This window comes from Hemitrygon akajei, chromosome 2, assembly GCF_048418815.1.
Source record: "Hemitrygon akajei chromosome 2, sHemAka1.3, whole genome shotgun sequence".
NCBI lineage: Eukaryota > Metazoa > Chordata > Chondrichthyes > Myliobatiformes > Dasyatidae > Hemitrygon > Hemitrygon akajei.
Genome location: NC_133125.1, coordinates 196,653,381 through 196,677,264, shown reverse-complemented (window position 1 = coordinate 196,677,264; position 23,884 = coordinate 196,653,381). Strand labels below are relative to the sequence as shown.

Genomic DNA, 23,884 nt, shown 5'->3' with positions numbered 1-23,884 from the left:
TACAGTAGTCCTCAGCTCAGCCAGGGCTGCACATACAAAATCTGGAGCAACCCAGCAGGTCAGGCAGCATGTATGGAGGGTGGGAAGCAGTCAGTGTTTCCAGCTGAGGCCCTGCATCAGGACTGGTGAATCCTGAGAAGTCCTGATGAAGAATCTTAGGCCAAAATGTCAACTGTTTATTCCCCTCCATTGGGGTTGCCAGACCTGCCAAGTTCCTCCAGTCTTTTAAATGTGTTGCTCTGGATTTCCAGCATCTGCAGAATCTCTAGTGTTTATGGCCAGGGTTGTAAACACTCTGTTACATCATTTCTCCTGATTAGGGTCGATGTACTGGGTTGTTTGATTAACACAGTGCACAAAACAATCTTGGACCTGAGTCCTCCCTGGACCCACTGTTCATGCTTTTTCTCCAAACTATTGCTGAAAAAACCAGAACAGTATTTTCACCTTGGGGAGCTGGGATAACATGATCTTGTGTCCCAGAAACCGGGGCTGACTTTCATCCACAAATTTGCTGATCCAGTTAACAGCATTGCCATCCAGTACATTGATACAGGTGACAAACAACAACAGACCCAGCTCTGATCCCCATGGCACTCCATTAGTCGCAGGCCTCCAGTCTGAGAAGCAATCATCTACTCTGGCTCCTCACACAAAGCCAATGTCTAATCCAATTTACTACTTCAACTTCAGTGCCAACCGAGGTAACGTGATCTGTCCCAGAAACCAGGGGCTGAGTTGTCAGGGCAACATAGCTGTGGTAAGCGGTATTGTGCACTGCTGGTTAATGAACAAGCCATAGAAAACTACAGCTCAGAAACAGGCCTTTTGGCCCATTTAGTCCATGTCAAACCATTTAAACTGCCTACTTCCATTGACCTGCATCCAGACCATAGCCCTACCATCCACGTACCTATTCAAACTTCTCTTGAACGATGAAGTCAAAGTTTCATCCACCATTTGGCAGGTAGCTCATTCTATACTCTCTCCACCCTCTGAGTGAAGAAGTTTCCCCTCATGTTCCCCTTAAACATTTCACCTTCTACCCTTAATGCATGACCTCTAGTTGTATTCTCACCCAACCTCTGTGGCAAAAGTTGCTTGCATCTACCCTATCTATACTCCTCATAATTGTGTATACCTCTATCAAATCTCCCCTCAATCTTCTATGTTCTGGGGAATGAAATTCTAACCCATTCAGTCTTTCCTTATAACTGAGGCCCTTTCCCTAAGACCCATTCATATGCTTTTCTTTGTACTCAGTCTCAGTGTGTACAGTGGTGTGGCTGAATCCGATACAACGTCACCAGCCATTCTGGGGCAGTTGGGTGTCACGGTAGCATAGTGGTTAGTCTCATGTTACTTCCACTCAGGGCGCCTGAGTTTGGAGTTCAGTTCCAGCAAGTTTGTATGTTTTCTTTGTGCGCATGGGTTTCCTCCGAGTGCTGTGGTTTCCTCCCACAGTCCAAAAACGTAACAGTTAGTAGATAAATTTATAGGCTAGGGTCCAGTTGGTAACTTGTTGAGCTTAAGAGGCCAGAGGGGCCTGTTCCACATTGCATCTCTAAATAAATAAATAAATGTGGGAGGTTCGATCAAGATGACAATGAGCGCTGGGAGACTTTACCTATTGCTTCGTGTTGGTGGCTCAGTTACTGTTTATAATTTCTCTTTCTTTCAGAAACACATGGATACCTATGTTGCCGATAGCTTTGACAGTATTGCTATCTTCCTGTGCATCCACATCATCCTCCGCTTCAAGACCATCATGGCAAAGCGAAATGTCCCTGCTGTCGATAAGTAATTAACGGTTTAAGTGTTAGAGAAACTATGTGACACTGAAACAGCTGGCAAGTCAGTCAGTATCCGTGGAGATAGAAAAATGGACTGTGAAATGTTCCCCAAATCTCTGATCCACTCCCCCTCTGTGGTAAAATCACTCTGTAACCCATTCCCCAAATCTCCAATCCACTCTCCCTCTGTGGCAAAATCACTCTTGTTACCCATTCCCCAAATCTCCAATCCACTCCCCCTCTGGGGTAAAATCACTCTGTTACCCATTCCCCAAATCTCCGATCCACTCTCCCTCTGGGGTAAAATCACTCTGTAACCCATTCCCCAAATCTCTGATCCACTCTCTGGGGTAAAATCACTCTGTTACCCATTCCCCAAATCTCCAATCCGCCCCCCAGTGTAAAATCACTCTGTTATCCATTCCCCAAATCTCCAATCCACTCCCCCTGTGGGGTTAAATCACTCTGTTACCCATTCCCCAAATCTCCAATCCACTCTCCCTCTTGGGTAAAATCACAGTTACCCATTCCCCAAATCTCCGATCCACTCCCCCCCGGTGTAAAATCACTCTGTTACCCATTCCCCAAATCTCCGATCCACTCTCCCTCTGGGGTAAAATCACAGTTACCTGTTCCCTATTCTCCAATCTTCTCCCCCTCCCGGAATAAAATCACACTGTTACCCATTCCTCAAATCTCAGATCCAGTCTCAATATCCCACCCTGCTCCAGAATGCAAAATCAGTGTTATTTTTACTGACTTATGTCATGAAAGGTAATGGCTTGAGATGGTGGCATCCACCATGAAGACCCTCACAGTCTGGGAGATGCCCTCTTCTCATTGCTCCCATCGTGAAGGAGGTATAGGAGGCTGAATGCAATGTCTTAGGAACAGCTTCTTACCAATCGGCCAGTGATTGGGTACAAATGACAACAGAGCAGAGTTAAATTGTACCACAGAGGCAAAATTCAAAAGGATAAAAGAATTCAGGACTGAAGGTGCTGTATTTAAATGCAGGTAGCATTCAGAATAAGGTGAATGAACATGTGGTGCAATTAGAGATTGGTTGGTATATTGTTGTGGTATCACTGAGTTGTGGCTGACAGAAGGTCATAGTTGACCAATGCAACCTCTCTCGGGATTCTGGGATGTAGTCCATCTGGCCCTGGGGACTTACCCACAAGACTTTTGAGTTTGCCTAGTACTTTTTCTTTTGTAATAGCAATGGCACTCACTCCTGCTCCCTGACCGTCATGGACCTCTGTCACACTGCTAGTGTCTTCCACAGTGAAGACAGATGCAAAATACCCATAAGTTCATCTGCCATTTCTTTGTCCCCCATTACTACCTCACCAGCATCATTTTCCAGTGGTCCAATATCAACTCTCACCTCCCTTTTAGTGTTGGCACGTGGCCAAGTGGTTACGGTGTTCGTGTAGTTATCTGAAGGTCACTAGTTCGAGCCTTGGCTGAGGCTGCATGTGTGTCCTTGAGCAAGGCACTTAACCGCACATTGCTCTGCGATGACACTGGTACCAAGCTGTATGGGTCCTAATGCCCTTCCCTTGGACAACACTGGTGGTGTGGAGAGGGGAGACTTGCAGCTTGAGCAACTGCCGGTCTTCCATAAAAAAAACCTTGCCCAGGCTTGCGCCCTGGAAACTTTCCAAGGTGCAAATCCATGGTCAGTCGAGACTAACGGAGGCCTACACTCTTTACTCTTTATATAACTAAAAAAAGTTGTATCCTGCTTAATATTACTGCCTAGTTCACCCCCATATTTCATCTTCTCCCTTCTTATAGTTTTTTTAGTTGCCTTTTGTTGGATTTTGAAAGCTTCCCAATCATCCAGCTTTTCACTCACTTTTGCTACCTTATATGCTCTTTCCTTGGCTTTTATGCAGTCCTTAACTTTCCTTGCCAGACGCAGTTGCCTACCCATGCTTCTTCTGTGGGACATTATCTGTCTTGCACCTTGTGAACTATTCCAAAAAGTTCAGCCGCCTCTGCTCTGCTGTCATCCCCACCAGTGTCTTCCTCCAGTCCAACTGGGGAAACTCCCCTCTCATCCCCTCACTCCCCCTTTGTTCTGTTGTGATACATCTGACTTGTGCTTCTCCCTCTCACACTGCAGTATGAACTCAGTCATATTACGATCACTGCCTCCTAAGGGTTCCTTTACGTTGAACTCCCGAATAAGATCTGGCTTATTACACAACACCCAATCAAAGATAGCCTTTCCCAAGTAGGCTGAAGCAGAAGCTGCTCTAAAAAGCCATCTTGCAGGCATTCAACAATTTCCCTCTCTTGCAATCCACCGCCAACCTGATTTTCCCAATCCCCATGTCCCCCATTATAATTGTGACATTACCCTTATTACATGCTTTTTCCAGTTCCCTTTGCAATCTCGACCCCACATCCTGGCTATCACTTAGAGGCCTATATATGAGGCCTATAATAGTTTTTTTTACCCTTGCAATTTCTTAACTACACCCACAAAAATTAAATTCTCTGACCCAATGTCACCTTTTCTAAAGGTGTAATTCCATCTCTTACCAACAGAGCCACACCATTGCCTATGCCTTCCTGCCTGTCCTTTCAATACAAACCATATCCTTTGATTTTAAGCTCCCAACTATGGCCTTCTTTCAGCCATGACTCAGTGATGTCCACAGTGTCATACCAACCATTCTCTAATTGTGCCATGAGTTTGCCCACCTTATTTGAATGCTACGTGCATTTAAATACAGCACCTTCAGTCCTGCATACTTCGCTCATTTGTATTCTTCCTCTGTGGTACAATTTAACTCTTTGCTTTGTCTGTGTTTGTACCCAGTCATTGGCTTGTCCTTCCTTACATTAATGTTATACCCATCATCTACTTGTAAGCATAGAAACTGTCCTTACCCATAGCCCTCTATTTTTCTAAGCTCAAAATCGAAGATAGCGTGCAACAGAGATGATAGAAAGGACAGGCAGGAGAGGCTTAATCACACATGGTGCAGTTAAAACACTAGGCAACAAATACTGGACTGAAAATGTTATATTTGAATGCACACAGCATAAGGAATAAAATGGACGATCTTGAAATTCAGCTGCAGATGGGAAAATATGATGTTGTGGCCATCTCTGAAACTTAGCTAAAGGATGGCTGCCATTGGGAGCTGAACGTCCAAGGATATATGGTATATCGGAAAGATAGGTTAGTAGGCAGAGGGGGTGGTATGTCTCTGTGTATAAGAAATAATATTAAATCATTAGAAAGGAATAACATAGAATTGGAAGGTTTAGAGTCTCTATGGATTGAGTTAAGGAATGCCAAGGGTAAAAGGACCCTAATGGCAGTCGTATACAGGCTTCCAAACAGCAGCCAGGATGTGGATTATAAATTACAGCAGGAGATAGAAAAGGCGTGTTAGACAGGCAATGTCATGATAATCGTTGGGGATTTTAACATGAAAGTGGATTGGGAAAGCCAGGTCAGTATTGGACCTCAGGAGAGAGAATTTGTAGAATGTCTAAAGGGATGGCTTTTTAGAACAGCTTGTTGTTGAGCCCACTAGGGGATCAGCTATGCTGGATTGGGTGTTATGCAATGATCCAGAGGTGATAAGAGAGCTTAAGGTTGAGGAACCGTTAGGGTTCAGTGATCACAACATGATCGAGTTCACATTGAAATTTGAGAGAGTAAATATAAAATCCAGTGTGTGGGTATTTCAGTAGGATAAAGGAAGTTACAGTGGCAGGAGAGGGGAAATGGCCAAAGTTGACTGGAAAGGGACATTTGCAGGATGGCTGGAATTCCTGCAAAAAATGAGGGAAATGCAAGACATATATTCCAAATAAGAAGAAATTTTCAAATGGAAGAAAGACACTACCGTGACTGACAAGTGAAGTCAGAGCCAAAGTAAAAGCAAAAGAGAGGGCATACAAGGAAGCCAGAGCTAGTGGGAAGATAGAGGATTGGGAAGTTCTTAAAAACTTGCAGAAGGAAACTAAGAAGGTCATTAGGAAGGAAAAGATCAATTATGAAAGGAAGCTGGCAGCTAATATCAAAGAAGATACTAAAAGCTTTTTTAAGTATATAAAGGGTAAAAGAGAGTTGAGGGTAGATATAGGATCAATAGAAAATGATGCTGGAGATATTGTAATGAGAGACACAGTTATGGCAGAGGAACTGAATGCGTATTTTGCATCAGTATTCGCAGTGGAAGACGCCTGCAATATACCGGACATTCAAGAGCGTCAGAGAAGTGAAGTTTGTGCAGTGAAAATTATGACTGAAAAGGTGCACAGGAAGCTTAATGGTTTGAGGATGGATAAATCTGGACCTGATGGAATGCACCCTTGGGTTCTGAAGGAAGTAGCTGGAGAGATTACGGAGGCGTTAACGATGATCTTTCAAGAATCTTTAGATCCTGGCATTGTACTGGATGACTGGAAAACTGCAAATGTAACTCTGCTATTTAAGAAGGTTGGGAGGCAGCAGAAAGGAAACTATCCTGTCAGCCTGACATCAGTGGTTAGGAAGTTGTTGGAAACGATTGTTAGGGATGAGATTACAGAGTACCTGGAGGCACATGACAAGATAGGCCAATGCCAGCATGGTTTCCTGAAAGGAAAATCCTGCCTAACAAACCTACTGCAATTGTTTGAGGAAATTACAAGCAGGGTAGACAAAGGAGATGTAGTAGATGTTGTGTACTTGGATTTTCAGAAGGCTTTTGACAAGGTGCCGCACATGAGGCTGCTTAGCAAGATAAGACCCCATGGAATTACAGGGAAGTTACTAGTGTGGGTGGGGCATTGGCTGGTCGGCAGAAAACAGAGAGTAGGAATAAAGGGATCCTATTCTGGCTGGCTGCTGGTTACCAGTGGAGTTCCACAGCGGTCGGTGTTGGAACTGCTGCTTTTTACAATGTATGTCAATGATTTGGACTACAGTATTAATGGATTTGTGGCTAAATTTGCCGATAATACAAAGATAGATGGAGTGGAGGAGTGGGTAGTGTTGAGGAAACAGAGAGCCTGCAGAAAGGCTTAGATAGTTTAGGGGAATGGACAAAGAAGTGGCAAATAAAATACAATGTTGGAAAGTATATGGTCATGCACTTTGGTGGAAGAAATCAACAGGCAGACTATTATTTAGATGGGGAGAGAATTCAAAATGCAAAGATGCAAAGGGACTTGGGAGTCTTTGTGCAGGATACCCTGAAGGTTAACCTCCAGGTTGAGTCAGTTGAGAAGAAGGTGAATGTAATGTTGGCATTCATTTCTAGAGGTATAGAATATAAGAGCAGGGATGTGATAATGAGTCTCTATAAGGTACTTGAGAGACCACACTTGGAGTATTGCGTGCAGTTTTGGGCTCCTTATTTTAGAAAGAATATAAGACATTGGAGAGGGTTCAGAGAAGATTCACAAGAATGATTCCAGGGATGAAAGGGGAACATCTGGCAGCTCTTGGGCTGTATTCCCTGGAGTTCAGGTGAATGAGGGGGATCTCATAGAAACATTCTGAATGTTAAAATGCCTGAACAGATTAGATATGGCAGTTATTTCCCATGGTAGGGGAGTCTAGGACAAGAGGGCACGACTTCAGGATTAAAGGACGTTCATTTAGAACTGTGATGCGGAGAAATTACTTTAGTCAGAAGGTGGTAAATCTGTGGAATTTGTTGTCATGAGCAGCAGTGGTGGCCAAGTCATTGGGTGCATTTAAGGCAGAGATAGATAGGCTCTCGATTAGGGTATGGGGAGAAGGCAGGGGAGTGGGGATGACTGGAAGAATTGGATCAGCCATGATTGAATGGTGGAGCAGACTCGCCTATTTCTGCTCCTATATCTTATGATCCTATGGTCTAAAACTTCCAGGGGTCTGTGCTGACCAGGGGACAAGTTTATCTGATCCTACTGACCTACAGATAGTCTGAACTGAACCCTCCATATGCGGTTTAACCAGGTCTGATACACTACTACACTTCCTCAGTCTACCCCACACAAAGCCCTGACTAGACCATAACATCGAGTTGTACAGTGCAGTACAGGCGTTTCAGCCCATGATGTGTGCCAACCTTTTTCCCTACTCCAAGATCAATATAACCAAGATCAATAGATCTTGATCAATAGATCTTGATCCAAGATCAATATAACCCTTCCCATCTTAGAAAGCCCTCCATGTGCCTATCTTTAATATCCTTAATGCAGTTGCTTTTACCATCATCCCTGACACAGCGTTCCACACACCCTTCACTCTGTGTATATAAAAAAAACTACCTCTGTCATCTCCTCCATCCCCCCCACCATGTACTTCCCTCCAATCACCTTACAATTTGCTCAGAATCAGGTTTATTATCACCGGTATGTGTCATGAAATAATACCCCCTTGTATTAGCCCTTTCTACCCTGGGAAAGAGTCTTTGTCTGTCCTCTTGATCTACGCCTCATCATCTTGTGCACCTCTATCAAGCCACCTATTATCCTCCTTTGCTTCAAAGAGAAAAGCCCCAGCTTGCTCAACCTATCCTCATAGGACATGGTCACCGATCCAGACAGCATCCTGGTAAATCTCTGCACTCCCTTCCACTTATTTGCCAATCGTACTGAAATCATTGACTATGTGCAAGAATGGAAAGCATAAGTTCATTATTGTAAATATTTATTTTTATTATTTAAGTTTATTTTGATGAGAAAACAATTTCAGACACTGAGCCAGTGAGTAAGGGGGGGGAGGGTGTGTGTGTGTGTGTGTGTGTGTGTGTGTGAGAGTGTGTGTGTGTGTGTGTGTGTGTGTGTGTGTGTGTGTGTGTGTGTGTGTGTGTGTGTGTGTGTGTGTGAGTGAGAGAGAGAGAGTGTGTGTGTGTGTGTGTGTGTGTGAGAGTGTGTGTGTGTGTGTGTGAGTGTGTGTGTGTGTGTGAGAGTGTGTGTGTGTGTGTGTGTGTGAGAGTGTGTGTGTGTGTGTGTGTGTGTGTGTGAGTGAGAGAGAGAGTGTGTGTGTGTGTGTGAGTGAGAGAGAGAGTGTGTGTGTGTGTGTGTGTGTGAGTGTGTGTGTGAGAGTGTGTGTGTGTGTGTGTGTGTGAGTGAGAGAGAGAGTGTGTGTGTGTGTGTGTGTGAGTGAAAGAGAGAGTGTGTGTGTGTGTGTGTGTGTGCGTGCGTGTGTGTGTGTGTGTGTGTGTGTGTGAGTGAGAGAGAGAGTGTGTGTGTGTGTGTGTGTGTGTGTGTGTGAGAGAGAGAGTGAGGTCACAAAGGATCCCACTCACCCTGCTCATGGACTGTTGTTCCCACTCTCGTCAGGGAGGAGGCTACACCAGGACCACCAGACTCAAAAACAGTTACTTTCCCCAAGCAGTAGGGCCGATCAACACCCCCACCACGAACTCCACCACTACTTTATTATTTCCCATCAGTCACCTTATGCACAGCCCAGGGACATATGTATGTATAGAAGTTATCTTATAGAACATCGAATAGTACAGCACATTACAGGCCCTTCGGCCCACAATGTTGTGCCGACCCTCAAACCCTGCCTCCCATATAACCCCCCACCTTAAATTCCTCCATACACCTGTCTAGTAGTCTCTTAAACTTCACTAGTGTATCTGCCTCCACCACTGACTCAGGCAGTGCATTCCACACACCAACCACTCTCTGAGTGAAAAACCTTCCTCTAATATCCCCCTTGAACTTTCCTTCTCTTACCTTAAAGCCATGTCCTCTTGTACTGAGCAGTGGTGCCCTGGGGAAGAGGCGCTGGCTGTTCCCTCTGTCTGTTCCTCTTAATATCTTGTACACCTCTATTATGTCTCCTCTCATCCTCCTTCTCTCCAAAGAGTAAAGCCCTAGCTCCCTTAATCTCTGATCATAATCCATACTCTCTAAACCAGGCAGCATCCTGGTAAATCTCCTCTGTACCCTTTCCAATGCTTCCACATCCTTCCTATACTGAGGTGACCAGAACTGGACACAGTACTCCAACCAGAACTGGACACAGTACTGGACATGTATTAACCTTTATGATTTTATGATTATTATTATTATTGTCTTTATTGTATCTTTGGTGTTGCATTGGATCTGGAGTAAAAATGATTTCATTCTCCTTTACCCTTGTGTACAGGAATGATGTTAAACAATATTGAACTTTGCAGGTACTGGGACACCCTACTGGAAATACTCTGGCCAAGGTTTGAATACATCCTGGAGCTGAACATTCAGAGCATTCGTAACACGGACCCACAGAGACTCGGTGCCCTCGACACCCGCCCACACTATGTGAGGAGCTCCCGGGCCTCTGAGGGTTGGGGGATGGGGTTGCTGGTTATGTTAGAGTGTTGGACAGGCTAACACGACTCTCATGTCCCAGACACAGCCTGAGAGGTATAAGCCCATCACCTTACTGAAGCATAGGCCGCCAAGAGCAGCTTGCCAGAGTCCTCTGTCCTGGTGTTGCTCAGCCATACATCCTCCAAGCAAAGATCCTTTCTGGCCTGCGACTGAGACCTTTGAAGCCTCTGCTGTCATTCCTGTAGCTTATGTTTCTACAGGATGGGTTCGCAACATGCATAAATCCTCCTCCTTTCACAGCTGGGTTTGGGACAGTCCGTGGCAGAGTTAGGCGTCAGAGAGTAAGACAGTATCTTTTTCCCACGAATGAAATGCCTAATACCAAACGGCATGTATTTAAGGTGAGAGGGGTTCGTTTCAAAGGAGATGTGAAGGGCAAATTTATCTTTTATACAGAGAGCAGTGGGTGCCTGGAATGTGCTGCTTACAAGATGTTTCGATAGGCACACGAATGTGAGGAAAATGGAAGGATATGGACATTGTGTAGGCAAAAGAGATTAATTCACAATTAGATTACTAAGTTAACTGATTCGGCACAACACTGTGGGCTGAAGAGTCTGTTCCTGTTCCAAACATTTCAGATGTCCATAATTCTTTAAACATGGTGGCACAGGAGAGGGTCAATAAGATTCAAAGAGTACGGAGAAATTTCTAAGGCTATGGCCAGGACTTGAGGTCCTGAGTTATAGGGAAAGGTTGAATAGGTTAGGACTTTACGCCCTGGAGCGCAGGAGAATGAGGAAAGATTTGATGGAGGTATACAGAATAATGAGGGGAATAGATAGGTTAAATGCAATTTGGCTTTTTCCACCGAGGTTGGGTGGGAATATAACTGGAGATGAGTGGAACCTGAGGGAGAACTTCTCACTGAGAGGGTGTTGAGAGTGTGGATGAACTGGATGTGGGTTCGACTGGAACATTTAAGAGAATTTTGGATAAGTACATGGATGAGAGGGGTATGGAGGGCTGTGGTCCTGTGGTGAGTTGATGGAACTAGACTACTTTGGCACAGGCTAGATGGACCAAAGGGCATGTATTGTTCTTGCAGTGGTGTATAACTCTAACACTGTTTGGTCCCTCACTGATTGTGTACCTGACGCACCGTCCTTACACATCTGGAGAAGAAGGATGCTTATGTGAGAATACTGGTCTTGGACTACAGTTCAGCATTCAACACCATAGTTCCATCCAGGCTCAACAGGAAGCTCAGAGACCTTGGCCTTCACCCTGCATTGTGCAGCTGGATTCTGGACTTCCTGTCAGGCTCCCTCACCTCCAACCCTCTGACTCTCAATACAGGAGCCCCTCAGGGCTGCGTACTGAGTCCCCTCCTTTACTCCCTGTGTACCCATGACAGTATCCCCACCCACAGCTCGAATCTGCTAATTAAATTTGCCAACGACACTACATTGATTGGCCTGACCTCAAACAATAATGAGATGGCCAACAGGGAAGAAGTTATCTCTCCGACACAGTGGTGTCAAGAACACAACCTCTCTCAATGTTACAAAAGCATTACAGGATTACAGGAGGAATAGAGACGGGCTAACCCCTACTGACATCAATGGATCTGGGGTTGAGAGGGTGAACAGCTTTAAGTTCCTTGGCATCCTCATCACCAAGGGTTTCACATGGTCTGTACACACCAGCTGTGTGGTGAAAAAGGCACAACAGCCCCTCTTTCACCTTAGACGGTTGAGGAAGTTTGGTATGGGCTCCAAATCCTAAGAACTTTCCACAGGGGCACAACTACAGAGAGTGGTGCAGACACGCTCAGTGCATCTGTAGTTGTAAACTTCCCATGATTCAGGACATTTACAAGGATAGGTGTGTATAAAGGGCCCGTGGGATCACTGGGGACCCAAACCATCCCAACCACAATCTATTCCAGCTGCTACCATTTGGGAAATGGTACCACAGCATAAAAGCCAGGACCAACAGGCTCCGGAGGACAGCTTCTTCCACCAGGCCATCAGGCCGATGAACTCACGTTGATTTGAGTGTACTCGATATTACATTGACTGTTTCATTCATTGTAAATTACTATGATTGCACATTGCACATTTAGATGGAGACATAACTTAAAGATTTTTACTCCTCTTGTATGTGAAATGTGTAAGAAATAAAAGTCAATTCAATTCAATGCTGTTGTCCCTTGCTGATTGTGTACCTGTGGTCACTTCCCCCCGCAGGTCACCAGGCGGTACGCAGAGTTCTCCTCGGCGATCGTCAGCATCAATGAAACTTACCCCAACGAGAAGACGCATAATCTACTCGCACAGCTTCAGGTCGGTGTTTAGGCCCAGCTCAGCATTCACAGTCAACGGACTGTGCTCAAATCCTAGAGTGTAACACCTGAGAGTGCTGGAGCAGCATCCAAGTGTTGTGACATATTCCAGCACCAACAAAGCATACTGACAATGTTCAGCAGAATAACACCAAAATAGGCCCCTTTCCCACCCTCCCAGACTGCTCCATCATGGACACCAGCCTTCCCAGCATCCAGCACACTTTCAAAAGGTGATGCCTCAAAAAGGCGCCTTCCATCATTGATGACCTCCATCACCCAGAACATGCCACCGTCAGGGAGGAGGTACACACAGATTCAGGAACAGCTTCTTCCCCTGTCAGTAGATTTCTGACTGAATAATGAACCTCACCACAGTAGCTCACCATTTCTGTTAATTTTTTTTGCTCACTTCTTGTATTACTTATTTAATTTAATATATATATTTGCTATAATTCATAGTTTTTATTATGACCTGTAATACCTGTAATATGACCTTCTAACCCCTACCCACCTCCTAGCTTCGTGTGTATGTGAGTGTGTGCACGCACACTCTGGGTGAACAGCTTCCCGGACCACTAACTTATTACAGTGCAAAGACAGTGCACTCTAAATAGTAACCTCATCAAGCTTCTGCACAATGCCTGTGTTGGAATAAGAGCACACCACAAAGGAGCAGAAGTAGGCCATTCAGCCCATTGAGTCTGCTCCACCATTCTCTTGCCTTCTCACCATAACCTTTCATGCCCTGACTAATGAAGAACCTGTCAACCTCCACTTTAACTATACCCAATTACTTGACCTTCACAGCCATCTGTGGCAATGAATTCTATAGATTCACCACCCTCTTGGCTAAAGAAATTCCTCCTCATCTCTGTTCTAAATGGACATCCCTCTATTCTGAGGCTGTACCTCTAGTCCTAGACCCCCCCCCCCACCCCATTCTCTCCACATCCACTCATAAGAAAATAAGAAATAGGAGCATGAGTAGGCCATCCGGCCCATCGAGCCTGCCCCGCCATTCAATAAGATCATGGCTGATTTGTCCGCAAACTCAGCTCCATCTACCTGCCTTTTCCCCATAGCCCTTAATTCCAAGAGACGATAGGTGCAGGAGTAGGCCATTGGGCCCTTCTAGCCAGCACCGCCATTCAATGTGATCATGGCTGATCATCCACAATCAGTACCCCGTTCCTGCCTTCTCCCCATAGCCCTTGACTCCGCTATCTTTAAGAGCTCTATGTAACTCTTTCTTGAAAGCATCCAGAGAATTGGCCTCCACTGCCTTCTGAGGCAGAGCATTCCATAGATCCACAACTCTCTGGGTGAAAAAGTTTTTCCTCAACTCCGTTCTAAATGGCCTACCCCTTATTCTTAAACTGTGGCCTCTGGTTCTGGACTCCCCCAACACCGGGAAGATGTTTCCTGCCTCTAGCGTGTCCAATCCCTTAATAATCTTATATGTTTCAATCAGATCCCCTCTCATCCTTCTAAATTCCAGTGTATACAGGCCCAGTCGCTCCAATCTTTCAACATATAACAGACCCGCCATCCCGGGAATTAACCTTGGTGAACCTACGCTGCACTCCCTCAATAGCAAGAATGTCCTTCCTCAAATTTGGAGGCCAAAACTGAACACGATACTCCAATTCCCTTACTATGTAAAAACCTATCTAACTGTATCTTAAATATATTTAGTGAAGAAACCTCAACTGCTTCCCTGGGCAGAGAATTCCACAGATTCACCACTCTCTGGGAAAAACAGTTTCTCCTCATTTCCGTCCTAAATCTTCTCCCTGAATCTTGAGGCAATGTCCCCTGGTTCTAGTCTCACCTACCAATGGAAACAACTTTTCTACTTCTATCTTATCTAGCCCTTTAAAAATGTTGTATGTTTCTATAAGATCCCCTCTCATTCTTCTGAACTCCAGAGAGTATAGTCCCAGGCGACTTAACCTCTCCTCATAGGTTAACCCCTTCATCTCTGGAATCAACCTGGTGAACCTCCTCTGCACTGCCTCCAAAGCCAGTACATCCTTCCTCAAGTATGGAAACCAGAACTGCACACAGTACTTCAGGTGCAGCCTCACCAGTACCCTGTATAGTTGCAGCATGACCTCCCTGCTCTTGAATTCAATCCCTCTAGTGATGAAGGCCAACATTCCATTTGCCTTCTTAATAACCTGTTGTACCTGAAAGCCAACTTTTTGTGATTCATGCACAAGCACTCCCAGGTCCCTCTGCACAATAGCATGCTGCAATCTTTCACCATTTAAATAATAATCTGCTCTTCTATTATTCCTTCCAAAGTGGATGATCTCGCATTTACCAACGTTGTATTTCATCTGCCAGACATTGGCCCACTCACTTAACCTACCTATATCCCTCTGCAGACTCTCCACATCCTCTGTTCAATTTGTTTTTCCACTCAGTTTAGTGTCATCAGCAAATTTTGCTACGCTACACTCAGTCCCCTCTTCCAAATCATCAATGTAAGTGGTAAACAGCTGCGGGCCCAGCTCCGACCCCTGCGGCACCCCACTCTCCACTGAATGCCAACTGGAGAAACACCCATTTATACCAACTCTCTGCCTTCTATTGGTTAACCAATCCTCTATTCATGCCAATACACTTCCTCTGACTCCATGCATCCGTATCTTATTTATAAGTCTCTTGTGTGGCACCTTATTGAACGCCTTCTGGAAATCCATGTATACAACATCCACCTGTTCCCCTCTATCCACTGCAATCATTATTTCCTCAAAGAACTCCAGTAAATTTGTCAAACAGAACCTGCCCTTTGTGAATCCATGCTGTCTGTCTAATGGAACCACTCTATCAAGGCCTTTCTGTGTTCAATAGGTTTCAGTGAGATTCGCCCTCATTCTTCGAAACTCCAGTGAGTACACACCCAGAGCCATCAAACACTCACCATGGGTTAACCCCTTCACTCCCACAATCATGCTGAACTCTCTCCAGTGCCAGCCATGTGTGGTTTCTGTGCCCATGGACTTTTCGACCTCCATCTCATATGTTCAGTCACACTCATCCTCATGTATGAGTGGGGTCCTCCTTCTGCAGCAGCACGACCAGCAGGATTGAGCCAGGGATCTGGGGCAAGGTTGTGTGGTGAGGCTGCTTATCCGGGGTAGTGCCTGGGCTGCACAGAGCAATGAGAATGTGGGTTTCTCCCTGTAGCTCCTGGCTGGCAATTCTGGTTCCTTTAAAAGGGATTAGTCTTGCATCACACGCACATCAAAGCATACAGTGAAATGTGTCGTTTGCATCAACGTCCAACACAGTCCGTGGATGAGCTGCGTGCCGTTTAATTGGCTGGCATGGCCTCATTGGGTAGGAAGGTCCTGTAACTCTGAACAGAAAATAAATAGTTACGCTGACAGATGCGTTACTGTGTCACCCTGCTTATGCAGTGTCTTGCTGGCCAGCATGATGGGCTCCTTCTCGTCCCCCTTCCCTGTGCACACACTCGCTCTCGGTGACAGACAGGCAGTAATGAGTGAGATAGATCAGCTGATTGGGTGTTGTCAAAACTTGCACTCAGTTTCAGGAACACCAAGAAATACGTGGACTTCAGGCAAAGGCAGTCCAGGACCACACACCGGACCCTGTCGAAGGGTCAGTAGTGGAAAGGATGAGCAGTTTCATGTTCCTGGGTATCTCTGAGCATCTGTCCTGGGCCCAACATACTGATGCTATTACAACAGTGGCAATATTTCATTCGGAGTTTGAGAAGAATTGATATGTTACCAAATGCTCTCACAATTGTCTACAGATGTACCGTGCAGAGTATTCGAACAGTTTGTGTCACTGTCTAGTGCGAAATGGCCACTGCATTGGACCAGAAACAGCTGCAGACAAACCCAGCCAGTTCCATTGTGGGCATTAGCCTCTCCAGCATCAAGGGCACAATCAGTAAAGTCTCCCATTACCCAGGGTGTTCCCTCTTCTCATTGCTACCATCAAGGAACAGGAACAGGAGCTTGAAGACACACACTCAACATTTCAGGACAGCTTCTTCCCCTTCACCATCGGATTTCTGAATGGACAATGAACCCATCAACACTACCCCTGTGTTTTTGCTCTCTTTTTGCACTACGTATTAATTGACTTTTTATATATTTTTTCTTATGTTATGTACTTCTTTGTTATTGTACCGCTGCTGCTAAAGAACAAATTTCATGACAAGTGCTGGTGGTATGATTCGGATCCTAATGACGCTGCTTGCCTTTGGCCGCTCAGGTGGAGGTGGAGAACTTTGTGCTGCGGATGGCCGCGGAGTTCGCTTCTCGGAAGGAGCAGCTGATCTTCCTCATTAACAACTATGACATGATGCTGGGCGTCTTAATGGTGAGTCCCATCCTCTCCCCTTATCCATGAAAGATGGGATAGCATTGGAGAGCGTAAGAATGAAAGGATTAATGTACGAGGAGCTTTTGATAGCTGTGGGCCTGTATTCACTGCAGGTTAGAAAAATGAGGGGGAATCTCAATGAAACCCATTGAATATTCACAGGTGGAGATAGAGTGGATGTGAAGAGGATGTTTCCTGCTGTGGGGGAATTCAGGACCAGAGGGCACAGCCTCAGTCTAGAGGGATGTCCATTTAGAACAGAGAAGTGCAGGAATTTCTTCAATCAGAGGGTAGTGAATCTGTGGAATTCATCGTCACAGACAGCTATGGAGGCCAAGTTATTGACTGTATTTAAAGCTGAGGTGGATACATTCTTGATTAGTCAAGGAGTCAAAGATTATGGGGAGAAGACAGGAGAATGGGGCTGAGAGAGATAATAAATCAGATATGACAAAATGGCGGAAAAGCCTTGATGGGCTGAATACTCCTATCTCTTATGGTCACATGGAGAGGGGTAAGAGACAAGGTTGGGGGATGGGTGTGAGCGGGGGGTTGGTAGGGGTTTGAAGTACGGGCAGGAAATGGAGCTGGTTGGGGTGTCAGCTTCTGTAACACAACCCCATCCAGTACATCTCTGGATGTCCCAGTGAATCAGTATGCCAGTTACTATGATTCCTGCTCTTTATCCTGGAATTTCTGTCTCCAGGAGCGGGCAGCTGATGACAGCAAGGAGGTGGAGAGTTTCCAGCAGCTTCTGGGTGCCCGAACTCAGGTGAGTAACCCCTCCTCAACCAGTTTCTAGATGGGCCAGGACGAGGATTGGAATCTGGTGCCTGGCGGATAACCTCGACCACGGGTAAAGTGGGCTTACAGACATTTACGTGCGCCTGAATATCTGAATTATACTCTGGTGTTGCCAGCCTGTGAACTGAGAGGCCAGCTGCACTTTTTGTAGCGTTCCTAGAATGGGAACTGGGGGGAGTGTGTGGGAGGGGGTGTGCTAGTTACTGTCCCAATGTTCCTGGCTCCCATGCTGACAACATTCCCAGCTTACAAATAGTGGGTTATTCTTCGATTCTGATACATACTCCCACATTCCTGATCACCATTACCCAATATATCCCGTCTGTTCTCCAACATCCCTGATACCCTGTGGCTCAGCATTTCTGATTTCTTGCTCCTTCATTCCCAGTTTCAGTTCCAGTATTCCCAGCCCCAAGAAAGAATAGTATGTACCACTGCCACTTTACCTGGGATTTTCCTGTTTCCCACTTGTGTCTGTACTGGGATTTTTCCTGTTTCCCATTGTGTATGTACGTGATATTGCCCTGTTTCCTCTGTGTTTGTACCCGGCATTTTCCTGTTTCTCACTGCATCTATACTGGGATTTTCCTGGTTCCAACTGTGTCTGTACCCGACGTTGCCCTGTTTCACACTGTGTCTGTACCCGATGTTGCCCTGTTTCACTCTGTGTCTGTACCCGATGTTGCCCTGTTTCACACTGTGTCTGTACCCGATGTTACCCTGTTTCACACTGTGTACCCGATGTTTCCCTGTTTCACACTGTGTCTGTACCCGACGTTGCCCTGTTTCACACTGTATCTGTACCCGACGTTGCCCTGTTTCACACTGTGTCTGTACTCGATGTTGCCCTGTTTTCACTCTGTGTCTGTACCCGATGTTGCCCTGTTTCACACTGTGTCTGTACCCGATGTTGCCCGGTTTTCACACTGTGTCTGTACCCGATGTTTCCCTGTTTCACACTGTGTCTGTACCCGATGTTGCCCTGTTTCACACTGTGTACCCGATGTTGCCCTGTTTCACACTGGGTCTGTACCCGATGTTGCCCTGTTTTCACACTGTGTCTGTACCCGATGTTGCCCTGTTTCACACTGTGTCTGTACCCGATGTTGCCCGGTTTTCACACTGTGTCTGTACCCGATGTTTCCCTGTTTCACACTGTGTCTGTACCTGATGTTGCCCTGTTTCACACTGTGTACCCGATGTTGCCCTGTTTCACACTGGGTCTGTACCCGATGTTGCCCTGTTTCACACTGTGTCTGTACCCGACGTTGCCCTGTTTCACACTGGGTCTGTACCCGATGTTGCCCTGTTTTCACACTGTGTCTGTACCCGATGTTTCCCTGTTTCACACTGTGTCTGTACCCGATGTTGTCCTGTTTCACTCTGTGTCTGTACCCGATGTTGCCCGGTTTTCACACTGTGTCTGTACCCGATGTTGCCCTGTTTCACACTGTGTCTGTACCCGATGTTACCCTGTTTCACACTGTGTACCCGATGTTTCCCTGTTTCACACTGTGTACCCGATGTTGCCCTGTTTCACACTGTGTCTGTACCCGACGTTGTCCTGTTTCCTCTGTGTCTGTACCCGACGTTGCCCTGTTTCACACTGTATCTGTACCCGACGTTGTCCTGTTTCCCACTGTGTCTGTACCCGACGTTGTCCTGTTTCACACTGTGTCTGTACCCGACGTTGTCCTGTTTCCCACTGTGTCTGTACCCGACGTTGTCCTGTTTCCCACTGTGTCTGTACCCGATGTTACCCTGTTTCACACTGTGTACCCGATGTTTCCCTGTTTCACACTGTGTACCCGATGTTGCCCTGTTTCACACTGTGTCTGTACCCGACGTTGTCCTGTTTCCTCTGTGTCTGTACCCGACGTTGCCCTGTTTCACACTGTATCTGTACCCGACGTTGTCCTGTTTCCCACTGTGTCTGTACCCGACGTTGTCCTGTTTCACACTGTGTCTGTACCCGACGTTGTCCTGTTTCCCACTGTGTCTGTACCCGACGTTGCCCTGTTTCACACTGTGTCTGTACCCGACGTTGTCCTGTTTCCCACTGTGTCTGTACCCGACGTTGTCCTGTTTCACACTGTGTCTGTACCCAACGTTGCCCTGTTTCACACTGTGTCTGTACCCGATGTTGCCCTGTTTCACACTGTGTCTGTACCCGACGTTGCCCTGTTTCACTCTGTGTCTGTACCCGATGTTGCCCTGTTTCACGCTGTGTCTGTACCCGACGTTGCCCTGTTTCACACTGTGTCTGTACCCGATGTTGCCCTGTTTCACACTGTGTCTGTACCCGATGTTTCCCTGTTTTCACACTGTGTCTGTACCCGACGTTGTCCTGTTTTCACTCTGTATCTGTACCCGACGTTACCCTGTTTCACACTGTGTACCCGATGTTGCCCTGTTTCCCACTGTGTCTGTACCCACTGTTGCCCTGTTTTCACACTGTGTCTGTACCCGATGTTGCCCTGTTTCCCCTGGGTCTGTAGGGTTTTATTTTGATACCTGTGGTGTGTTTTCTGTCAGGAGTTCATTGAGGAGATCCTCTCGCCGCCGTTCGGAGGGATGATTGCATTTGTGAAAGAGGCGGAGAGCCTCATGGAGAAAGGTCAGGCGGACAAGCTGAAAAGTGAGGAGGGTAAGTGCTGAATGGATCCAGGCAGAATCAGAGACCCCCTCCACAGCAAGCCCTGTGCAGAGACCCCCTCCACAGCAAGCCCTGTGCAGGGTCCAACTAACCCAGAGCACTGGGAGACCACCTTCACCATCTGTCTGTTTTGGTCCGAAGGTGCCGCTCCAATAAACTCAAACATCACACCTCTCCATGGCAACCATCCTACAGGGGCAGGTCCTCCCCCTCAGAAACATCACACTTCTCCACACTGGCACCCCCTCCCCCTCAGAAACATCACACTTCTCCACACTGGCACCCCCTCCCCCTCAGAAACATCACACTTCTCCACACTGGCACCCCCTCCCCCTCAGAAACATCACACTTCTCCACACTGGCACCCCCTCCTCCTCAGAAACATCACACCTCTCCACACTGGCACCCCTCCCCCTCAGAAACATCACACCTCTCCACACTGGCACCCCTCCCCCTCAGAAACATCACACCTCTCCACAGCGGCACCCCCTCCCCCCTCAGAAACATCACACTTCTCCACACTGGCACCCCCTCCCCCTCAGAAACATCACACCTCTCCACAGCGGCACCCCCTCCCCCTCAGAAACATCACACTTCTCCACACTGGCACCCCTCCCCCCTCAGAAACATCACACCTCTCCACAGCGGCACCCCCTCCCCCTCAGAAACATCACACTTCTCCACACTGGCACCCCTTCCCCCTCAGAAACATCACAACTCTCCACACTGGCACCCCCTCCCCCTCAGAAACATCACACCTCTCCACACTGGCACCCCCTCCCCCTCAGAAACATCACACCTCTCCACACTGGCACCCCCCCCTCCGAAACATCACACCTCTCCACACTGGCACCTCCCCTCCGAAACATCACACCTCTCCACACTGGCACCCCCTCCCCCTCTGAAACATCACACCTCTCCACACTGGCACCCCTCCCCCTCAGAAACATCACACCTCTCCACACTGGCACCCCTCCCCCTCAGAAACATCACACCTCTCCACACTGGCACCCCCTCCCCCTCTGAAACATCACAACTCTCCACACTGTTCCCTCTCCCCCTCAGAAACATCACAACTCTCCACACTGGCACCCCCTCCCCCTCTGAAACATCACACCTCTCCACACTGGCACCCCCTGCCCCTCAGAAACATCACACCTCTCCACACTGGCACCCCCTGCCCCTCAGAAACATCACACCTCTCCACACTGGCACCCCTCCCCCTCAGAAACATCACACCTCTCCACACTGGCACCCCTCCCCCTCAGAAACATCACACCTCTCCACACTGTCCCCCCTCCCCCTCAGAAACATCACACCTCTCCACACTGGCACCCCCTCCCCCTCAGAAACATCACACCCCTCCACACTGGCACCCCCTCCCCCTCTGAAACATCACACCTCTCCACATTGGCACCCCTCCCCCACAGAAACATCATACCTCTCCACACTGGCACCCCCTCCCCCTCAGAAACATCACACCTCTCCACACTGGCACCCCCCTCCCCCTCAGAAACATCACACCTCTCCACACTGGCACCCCTCCCCCTCTGAAACATCACACCTCTCCACATTGGCACCCCTCCCCCTCAGAAACATCACACCTCTCTACACTGGCACCCCTCCCCCACAGAAACATCACACCTCTCTACACTGGCACCCCTCCCCCTCAGAAACATCACACCTCTCCACACTGGCACCCCTCCCCCTCAGAAACATCACACCTCTCCACACTGGCACCCCTCCCCCTCAGAAACATCACACCTCTCCACACTGGCACCCCTCCCCCTCAGAAACATCACACCTCTCCACACTGGCACCCCTCCCCCTCAGAAACATCACACCTCTCCACACTGTCCCCCCTCCCCCTCAGAAACATCACACCTCTCCACACTGTCCCCCCTCCCCCTCAGAAACATCACACTCCTCCACACTGTCCCCCTCCCCCTCAGAAACATCACACCTCTTCACACTGGCAACCCTCCCCCTCAGAAACATCACACCTCTCCTCACTGGCACCCCCTCCCCCTCAGAAACATCACACCTCTCCACACTGGCACCCCTCCCCCTCAGAAACATCACACCTCTCCACACTGGCACCCCCCTCCCCCTCAGAAACATCACACCTCTCCACACTGGCACCCCCTCCCCCTCAGAAACATCACACCTCTCCACACTGGCACCACTCCCCCTCAGAAACATCACACCTCTCCACACTGGCACTCCTCCCCCTCAGAAACATCACACCTCTCCACAGGGGCACCCCCTCCCCCTCAGAAACATCACACCCCTCCACACTGGCACCCCTCCCCCTCAGAAACATCACACCTCTCCACACTGGCACCCCCTCCCCCTCAGAAACATCACACCTCTCCACACTGTCCCCCCTCCCCCTCAGAAACATCACACCTCTCCACACTGGCACCCCCTGCCCCTCAGAAACATCACACCTCTCCACACTGGCACCCCCCTCCCCCTCAGAAACATCACACCTCTCCACACTGGCACCCCTCCCCCTCAGAAACATCACACCTCTCCACACTGGCACCCCTCCCCCTCAGAAACATCACACCTCTCCACACTGGCACCCCTGCCCCTCAGAAACATCACACCTCTCCACACTGGCACACCCCCTCCGAAACATCACACCTCTCCACACTGGCACCCCCCTCCCCCTCAGAAACATCACACCTCTCTACACTGGCACCCCTCCCCCTCAGAAACATCACACCTCTCCACACTGGCACCCATCCCCCTCAGAAACATCACACCTCTCCACACTGGCAACCCTCCCCCTCAGAAACATCACACCTCTCCACACTGGCACCCCTCCCCCTCAGAAACATCACACCTCTCCACACTGGCACCCCCCTCCCCCTCAGAAACATCACACCTCTCCACACTGTCCCCCCTCCCCCTCAGAAACATCACACCTCTCCACACTGTCCCCCCTCCCCCTCAGAAACATCACACCTCTCCACACTGTCCCCCCTCCCCCTCAGAAACATCACACCTCTCCACACTGGCACCCCCTCCCCCTCAGAAACATCACACCTCTCCTCACTGGCACCCCTCCCCCTCAGAAACATCACACCTCTCCACACTGGCAACCCCTCCCCCTCAGAAACATCACACCTCTTCACACTGGCAACCCTCCCCCTCAGAAACATCACACCTCTCCACACTGGCACCCCCTCCCCCTCAGAAACATCACGCCTCTCCACACTGGCACCCCTCCCCCTCAGAAACATCACACCTCTCCACACTGGCACCACTCCCCCTCAGAAACATCACACCTCTCCACACTGGCACCCCTCCCCCTCAGAAACATCACACCTCTCCACACTGGCACCACTTCCCCCTCAGAAACATCACACCTCTCCACACTGGCACCCCTCCCCCTCAGAAACATCACACTTCTCCACACTGGCACCCCTAATCCTTCAGAAACATCACACTTCTCCACACTGGCACCCCTCCCCCTCAGAAACATCACACCTCTCCACACTGGCACCCCTCCCCCTCAGAAACATCACACCTCTCCACACTGGCACCCCCCTCCCCCTCAGAAACATCACACTTCTCCACACTGGCACCCCTCCCCCTCAGAAACATCACACCTCTCCACACTGG

At 48.1% G+C, this 23,884-nt stretch overlaps 1 protein-coding gene across 2 annotated transcripts in view; it reads left to right on the top strand.

Moving 5' to 3' along the window:
- The window catches only part of vps52 (VPS52 subunit of GARP complex), a 126,941-nt gene that overhangs the window by 89,401 nt on the left and 13,656 nt on the right, over nucleotides 1-23,884 (top strand). For both annotated transcript variants that reach the window (XM_073034622.1, XM_073034631.1), the window contains 6 exons: nucleotides 1,682-1,800; nucleotides 9,938-10,061; nucleotides 12,326-12,421; nucleotides 16,681-16,788; nucleotides 17,498-17,563; nucleotides 20,131-20,242. In XM_073034622.1, the coding sequence (XP_072890723.1) occupies nucleotides 1,682-1,800; nucleotides 9,938-10,061; nucleotides 12,326-12,421; nucleotides 16,681-16,788; nucleotides 17,498-17,563; nucleotides 20,131-20,242 (625 nt within the window). The remainder of the gene's footprint in view (nucleotides 1-1,681; nucleotides 1,801-9,937; nucleotides 10,062-12,325; nucleotides 12,422-16,680; nucleotides 16,789-17,497; nucleotides 17,564-20,130; nucleotides 20,243-23,884) is intronic.